An 8,462-nucleotide genomic window follows, 5' to 3' on the forward strand; every position below is an offset into this window, starting at 1 on the left:
CGAAAATCGAAGTTCAGGTGAGGAAGTTAGCCCCAAGAACATTGATGAAGGCTTATATTTTGGCTAAACTAGCTGAACATTCACTGCAACTGCAGAGAAGCCAAAATCATATGATCATGAGGCCTTCTAAGCCTATACTCCCAAATCCTAACACTTCTTGGAACCCAGGTTCGAGAAGCTATTCCCAAGGCCAATACTCTGGTAGTGCTAAAGGGACAGAATTAAGCAAACCTCCTAATGCTTATGGACGACCAGCAGTGAAGTCATCAAGGAGGCTTACAAGTGCAGAAATGGATGAGAAAAGGGCAAAGGGACTATGCTTCTGGTGTGATGAAAAATACACACCTGGCCGTGTGTGCAAGAAACAAAAGCAGTTGTTTATTATAGAGGTAGAGGAAGATGGTGAAAGGGGGAAGTGGAGGAGTATGTGATAGAAGAGGAAGCATGTGAAGATTCAAATCATAGTCCTCAAATGCAGTTCATGCTCTTGATAGAACTGTAGACTACATAACTATGAGAGTGAAAGGGGGCATAAGAGGAAAAATGGTCCGTGTGTTGATAGATTCTGGTTCGACACATAACTTTATGGACATTGACATTGCGAAGAAACTCGGATGCCAAGTGGACACTATTCCCACCTTCTCAGTGTCAGTAGCCAATGGAAGTAAGGTGCACAACTATTTCATGAGTAAAGGAGTAGCATGGAGGATGCAAAGGGTATTATTCAATGCTGACATGTTAGTCATGCCACTAGGGGTGCTGATGTGGTATTGGGCATTCAATGTCTCATTACACTAGGGAATATAACTGAAGATGGAGTTCCAATAGGAGGCAAAAAGGTTTCATTGAGAGGCAGTCAACCAGGCACATCCAAATTAATTGGAGATCAAAAAATGGAGAAGCTACTGAATAAGACTGGCAGCCTGAGTATGATGCTAGTAGCTGATGTACAACCAGATAGTAGAGGAGTAGCATGCTTCAGCTCTCAGCAAGTTGAAGTACCTGTGGAACAACAAAGATTGCTGGACCAATATTCAGGGTTATTTGCAACCCCTAATATCTTACCTCCTCACAGAGATCATGACCATAAGATCATCTTGAAGCAAGGGACACCACTAGTAAATGTGAGACTTTACAGATATCCAGCAAACAAAAAAGATGAGATTGAAAAGATGATTCAGGAAATGCTCGATGCAGGGTTTGTTCGACCAAGTGTAAGTCCCTATTCTTCCCCTATAGTCATGGTCAAAAAGAAAGATGGTACTTGGAGGCTATCTATAGATTATAGACAATTGAACAATCATACAGTAAAAGATAAATTTTCAATACATGTGATTGAAGAGCTTCTAGATGAACTGGGAGGGGCTAAATACTTTTCAAAACTGGACCTAAGATCTGGATACCATAAAATTAGGATGCATGAAAAAGATATAGAAAAGAATGCATTTAGGTCCCATAATGGTCACTATGAATTTGTGGTAATGCCATTTGGCCTGACTAATGCTCCATCCACATTTTAGAGTTTAATGAACAAAGACTTTTAATCATACTTAAGAAAGTTTATTTTGGTATTCTTTGATGATATACTAGTATACAGCTCCTCATGGTCTGACCACTTGGTACACTTACAGAAAGCTTTTGATGTGTTCAAAGAAAACTCTTTGTTTGTTAAGATGAGCAAATGCCAATTTTGTCAATCTGAGGTAGAATACTTAGGTCATATCATCACAAAATATGGGGTCACAGCTGAACCAGGAAAGATTAAAGTCACGGTAGAGTGGCTAGCACCAAAAATAGTGAAAGAATTAAGGGGATTCTTGGGATTGACAGGGTACTATAGAAGATTTATTAAAGGCTATGGAGTATTGGCAAGACCCTTGACTGAATTGTTAAGGAAGGATAAATTGAATGGATTGATAAGGCAAATACAACTTTGGAACAACTCAAAATAGCAATGAGTACAACTCTTGTTCTTGCACTCTCTAATTTTTCCTTGAAATTTGTTATTGAAACTGATGCTTGTGGGGTGGGTATTGGAGCTGTTATGATGCAGGGAGGCCACCCTTTAGCATATATGGAGTAAGGCTCTGAGTGACAGACATCAGCAACTATCCAATAAATGAGAGGGAGATGATGGCCAGTGTAGCAGCTGTACAGAACTGGAGGCCTTACCTCATAGGCAGACATTTTACAATCAAGACAGACCACAAGAGCATGAATTACCTAATGGAGAAGAGGATCTCTACTACTAGTCAGCAGAAATGGCTGGACAAACTGATGGACTATGACTATACAATCACCTACAAAAAGGGTCAAGACAACTTGGTAGTTGATGCCCTATCTAGAGTACCCAAGACTGATGACAAGTTTGATGCACAACTGATGACACTCTCTTGTGTATCCTCAGACTTTCTAGAGCAGATCAAAAGTTCCTATACAACTGATCCTCATCTACAGCAGCTCCTTCAACAGCTATAACAGGACCCTTTAGCTAAGACCATATATATGTTAAAGGATGGTGTGTTATATAGGAAAAGCAAGATAGTTGTTGGCCCTTGCAAAGATCTAAGGAAGCAAATTTTACAATTCCCACGTGATGGGGCCACAGGAGGTCATTCAGGTATGATTGCCACCTTACAAAGGGTAAGCCAATTGTATTACTGGGAAAAGATGAAAACAGACATTTTTGAATACATCAAGAGCTGTGAAGTATGTCAAAGGTGTAAGGGGAGAGTTTGAAGAGCGAAACTGCAACCTTTGCCTATTCCAGAAAAGGTGTGGCAGGATATTAGCATTGATTTCATTGAGGGGCTACCACAATCACATAGTAAATCTGTGATAATGGTAGTAGTGGATAGACTGAGCAAATATGCTCACTTCATAATCCTGAAACATCCCTATACTGCAGCTTCAGTTGCCCAAGCTTTTCTAGATCACATCTACAAACTTCATGGCCTTCCCCAAACCATCGTGAGTGACAGGGGTGTTGTGTTCTTGAGCAAGTTTTGGCAGTATCTTTTTGAAGTCCAAGGTGTCCAATTACATCATTCCACAACCTATCACCCACAGTCCGATGGCCAAACTGAAGCTGTCAACAAGTGTTTGGAAGGTTACCTTAGATGTATGTGCACAGATAGACCCAAGGATTGGGCTCATTGGCTGCCTTTAGCTGAATGGTGGTATAACACCACTTATCATTCTTCCACTAAGCTGACTCCTTTTGAAGTGCTCTATGGTCAAAAGCCTCCCCTACACATGCCTTATATTCCATATAGTTCCATGGTGGATGAAGTTGATAGAAGCTTACAGGCTAGAGAAGGAACCATAAGGCTATTGAAACACCACCTTGCACTAGCTCAATCCAGAATGAAGGCTTTGGCAGATAAGAAGAGATCATTCAGGGAATTTGCAGTGGGAGACATGGTTTTTGTAAGGCTGCAACCTTACACACTAATGTCCCTCAAAGCTCACTCCTATCACAAGCTCAGCCCCAAATATTTTGGTCCTTTTCAAGTGCTCAAGAAGATTGGATATGTTGCATACCAGCTCCAGCTACCACCTCATGCTAAAATACATCCCACACTCCATGTTTCCCAGCTTAAAAGATATGTTGGTTCCAACCCAGTGATATCTGATTTACCAGTTTCACTTTCTTCTCATGGTCACATTGTCTTGGATTCTGAGAGAATACTTGAAACCAGATTGATTACCAAGCACAACAGGCAGTGTCAATAATATTTGGTGAAGTGATTTAATTGTCCTACTGAGGATAGCACTTGGGTGGATGCTACTACCTTCAAACATTAGTTTCCTCACTTTATCCTTGAGGACAAGGACTCTTAGGGGGTATTTGTTATATGCTAAATAGTTAGAAGGGTTAGTATAGACATTTCACTCTAAAGCAGTTATACGGTTAGGGAGGTCAAAGGTGGTTAGTCTATTAGAATCTGTAAGTGAAGCTCAGCAGTAGAAGAAGAGCTATAAATACATATATGTTGTAAAGGGCTGGATATGATGGATCAATAAACTTCTCTCTCTTCTTCTTAGTCTCAACTATCTACAAATATTGAAGTGTATTGTTCAGAAATTATTCTTCTCCCTAATCTCTTAGATTCACTTCCAATTTCAACCTCCATTGTTAAAATACGCAACAGTTTAATAGAATCACATAAACATAAAACTAAAAAAGTATTACGCCGATCTTCCAAAATAAATGGGTTACTATAATTCCTATTTCTAATACGCTATCTTGATCTAAGTAATACCATTTTGTTAAGACTTATGCAAATTGGTTCATTATAAATCAAAAAAGCAGTTTTGCTAGAAAAAAAGAATGTGAAATTGTAGTTGAAATGATTGCTTTGTTTCAGAAAAAATAAAATTCAAAGTTGCCTCGCATTGAATCCGCAACCCGTCCCGCCCTGCCCCGCTTTAAAAATTTTAAAAACTGTTTTAACCCGCCCCGCCCCGCCCCGCCCCTTGCCATTCCTACTGGCGCACCTTTGGTACTTTATAATAGCACGACTATTTGATTTTGTGAGAAAAGTTACTCCCTTCGATGCACTTTAATAGATTTTTTTGCCTTTTTTGTTGTTCACAATATTTAAATTTTTTTACATATCAAGAAGAAAATTAACTCTTTTTTTAAAGATGCCATTGGAGTAAAGAGCCTAAAAGTATTTGTTATATTTCTAATGAACAAAATTAAGGCTAATATGGTCAATTTAATTGTTAATTAATATTAAAAGATGAATTACTTAATATGTGTGAAAACAGTCAAAAAAATCAATTAAAGTAGACCGGACAGAGTATTTACTTCAATTGGACACTGTTGTCTATCTGTAACTTATTCAAACGATGCAGATTGTTATCCAAAATTAACATTTCAACAACGAAAGATAACGTACGCTGTTGTCTTTCTCTGCCATTTAGGCTGGCTCCAGCAAATAATATATTCTCCCTTGCCCATTCCAAATTAACATAAAACAAACTAGCAATATAGTCATTTTCATCTTTGTTTTTCCCCCCACTCTAAAAATGATTCTCACAAATAAATTTAAACACTCACAACTCCTAAAATCAAAGAATTCATCTTTGTGTGTTCTTTCTAACAAAGTAATTTTTCTTTCATTCTAATTTCCTAAAATGTCTCACACACACGACCAAGAAAACATGGTCATGCACAATATGACTATGTCCAATGATACTATGATGATGATGAACATGGGCAATATGGTCATGCAGATGAATTTCTACTGGGGGAAAAACGCGACGATTTTATTCAAAGGTTGGCCAGATAATAACCTAGGCATGTACATATTGTCTTTGTTCTTTGTTTTCTTTATGGCCTTTGCTGTCGAGATTTTGTCGATGGGCCTGAAAATCAAGAAGAGTATGAATCCTATAGTTGGTGGACTGATTAAGTCTTCGATTTATTATACTGTTCGAATGGTTCTTGTTTATTTTGTTATGCTTGCTGTTATGTCCTTCAACGTTGGAATTTTCGTTGTTGCAATCTTAGGCCATGGTTTGGGGTATTTCTTCGTTAAATTTCGTGAACTTGCGGCAGCTGATTCTCCAGCACAGACCACGGGCTCAAATGCTACTGATCCTTAGTAATTGTATGGTGGCAATTTTAATCTTTGCCTGATATTGGCTTCTGTTTGTTTTTTTCACAAGGATAATTATCAGTAAGGATTTATCACGAGACATAGTAGTTGTTATTGTTGGATAATTTGGTTGACTCATATATAAAAATAAAAAAAACTTCGTTTATTTTGCTTTTTTGGTGATGATCTTCATTTGTTGGTCCTGCAATATTTCCTTTTTCCTGCAGTAAAGATTACTGTCTCTGTACAATAACATTCTAATGAAGTTTTATAACACAATCAATTATATATGTAAAGCGAACTATCGTAAATAATCAGCAATTACTTTTATACTGAACTTTCCGTACGCACTACTCTTTCCATTTCATTTCTTTTAGATTCTTTTATTTTGGAATGTCCATAAATGTTTACTGCTCCACCAATTAACTTTTACAAGTTTGAACAATTCAGAAAGGAAGAAAAAAAGATCAATCATGTGATACATAGGTGACACCAGATTCCAGTTCAAATTCACATCTAATGAGTGTAATAAAGGACCAAAGAAACACAAAAAGAGAAAATCGACACCTGCTGCTTGGGCCTATTGATAAAGTTCTAAGCCCAATTGAAACTCCAGTCCGTTTAACAAAAGCTCGTTCTTTCAGGCCTAGAGTTATGTTGGATATTGAGAAATAGTCAATGTCATGAAGATTCAAATTCTATAGGTGAACTCCGTGACAATATCCTGAAATTTTACCTATCAAATTTGAAGGTCATAATAGTGACTATATTTCAATTACAAGGCTAAAAAGTAGCTAGCTAGCACACATTATCCCTAAAGCTATGTTGGAGTTGTTAACAACCAAATATGAAGGTCAAAATAGCACGGGCTAGATAGTTTTCGGACTGATAATTGAAAAATAGCCAGTATTTGCAAATTCATTGAAAAATAGCCATTGTTTTATTGAAACACGAAAAGTTTCATCATAATATGCTGGATTATGGAGCTCCTGCGTATAAACTTCCAACATAATATGTTGGATTATGGGACTCCTACATATAAACTTCAGGCATATTATGATGAAACTCCATCACATTATAAAATTCCAGCTTATTGTGCTGGAAATTCATATGTAAAAAATTCGAACTCTAGCATATTATGCTGGAATATTTTCGGATTTTTAATAGTATTTTTGTTCAAATTTATCTTTACATGAATAGTGGCTAAATTTCGATTACTTTTGAAATTGTAGCTATTTTCTAATTACCAGTTGTAAATCTGGCTATTTTTTAATTTAATCTAATATGAAGAGGGAGAAATTCAAAAATAGCCAGATTTACAAGTGGTCATTCAAAAATAGCCACAGTTTCAAAAGTAATCGAAATTTAGCAATTTTTCATGTAAAGATAAATCTGAACGTAAACACTGTTCAAAATCTGGAAAATACTCCAGTATACTATACTGGACTTCCAGCATAATATACTGGAGTTCCAATATAATATACCGGTCCAGCATAATATGCTGGAAGTTAATACACATGTGCTCCAATTTTCAGTATATTATGTGTCACACCTCCTTTTATAATATAAAATAATAAAGGGAGTTATTTCCAACTTGAAGTGACAATCGGAACGGGATTTATTATTAAATTTTCAGAGTCGCCACTTGGGAAATTAATGGTGTCCCAAGTCACCTATTGAATCCCGAACCGAGGAAATTATGACTCTGTTAGCAGTCAGCGAACCAGAAATCCGGGTAAGGAATTCTGTTAACCCGGGAGAAGGTGTTAGGCATTCCCGGGTTCCGTGGTTCTAGCACGGTCGCTCAACTATTGTATTTGATTTTATCTGATTTCGAAATGTGCTCTTATTAATAAACCGCTTTCATTTTTTATTTGTTCGATTTTAAACGAATTGCAACGTCGTGGAAATGCGCCTCAAACCACGTCGCACCAGTGCACCCGTGATTGTTAGCACATTTCGACTCCGTTGGGATTTGGAGTTGGGTCACATAAATGTGCACCCAGGTTTAAGAAGGTAATATTATTAAATGCCGAGCCTACAACCACTAGCGTATTATTAACTTTGGGGAAGCCATGAAATTCACTAAATGGCACGTCCCGAGGTCTAAATATTTTAGTAAAAATATTTATCGAGGGCCCCGCAATTTATCTATGTTTCGTTTAGCGAGGCTCATCTCGTTTTATTGTTTACAAGGCTAATCCTAAAGCAACTATAATTTTCTATTTTTATTTGTCTCTAAAAATAAAAGAAATCGTCCTAAAATAATTAACAATGTTTAAGAATTACTGCATTTGGGTCCATGAACTCAATAAATTCAGATCCTCAACCATTTTGGGCCTGAAAACGGCCCGTGAAAAGAACGTAGCCCAGGTCCTATGCAAAAGTGGACCAGTCATCAGCCCGGGTCCAGGTCTGAACGAACACATAAGTCCGGACAAGACCTGGGCCACTCGTTAGGGTATTGAAGCCCAAACTGTCTGGGCTTTGATTCTATTTTTATGCCCAAGCTTATATATAACTAAACATATTACTGCGAAGTTAGGAAGCAATGACTAGAGCACAGTAATTATTAACTAAGTTGACTAGAGAACATAACAAACAAGCTGAGCCAATTTAAAATAATTATTAACTAGATCACAGTAATTATTAACAAACAAGCTTTGCCAATTTAAAATATCTATTCCTCTGATCTTCAAATCAACTCACTGGTGTCAAAACATAAAATACTGCGTTACTAAAACACTTATTAGGCCTGAGTTTGACAGTGATATGGTATACTTTATGGTCTTAACGTCAGTTTCAAGTTTTAATGAATATGAATTCGAGTTACGCTGCTACTAGGGCTATTAT

General features: G+C 37.2%; 1 protein-coding gene across 1 annotated transcript; it reads left to right on the forward strand.

The window, feature by feature from the left end:
• Positions 5,224 to 5,616, forward strand: LOC109230233 (copper transporter 1-like). Its single transcript, XM_019395755.1, has one exon. The coding sequence runs from the start codon at positions 5,224 to 5,226 to the stop codon at positions 5,614 to 5,616; it is 393 nt and encodes a 130-aa protein (XP_019251300.1).

Source organism: Nicotiana attenuata, chromosome 7 (genome assembly GCF_001879085.1).
Source record: "Nicotiana attenuata strain UT chromosome 7, NIATTr2, whole genome shotgun sequence".
NCBI lineage: Eukaryota > Viridiplantae > Streptophyta > Magnoliopsida > Solanales > Solanaceae > Nicotiana > Nicotiana attenuata.

Excerpts from the sequence above, each read along its gene's own strand:
- LOC109230233 (XM_019395755.1), top strand. The coding sequence starts at position 5,224 with ATGGGCAATATGGTCATGCAGATGAATTTCTACTGGGGGAAAAACGCG.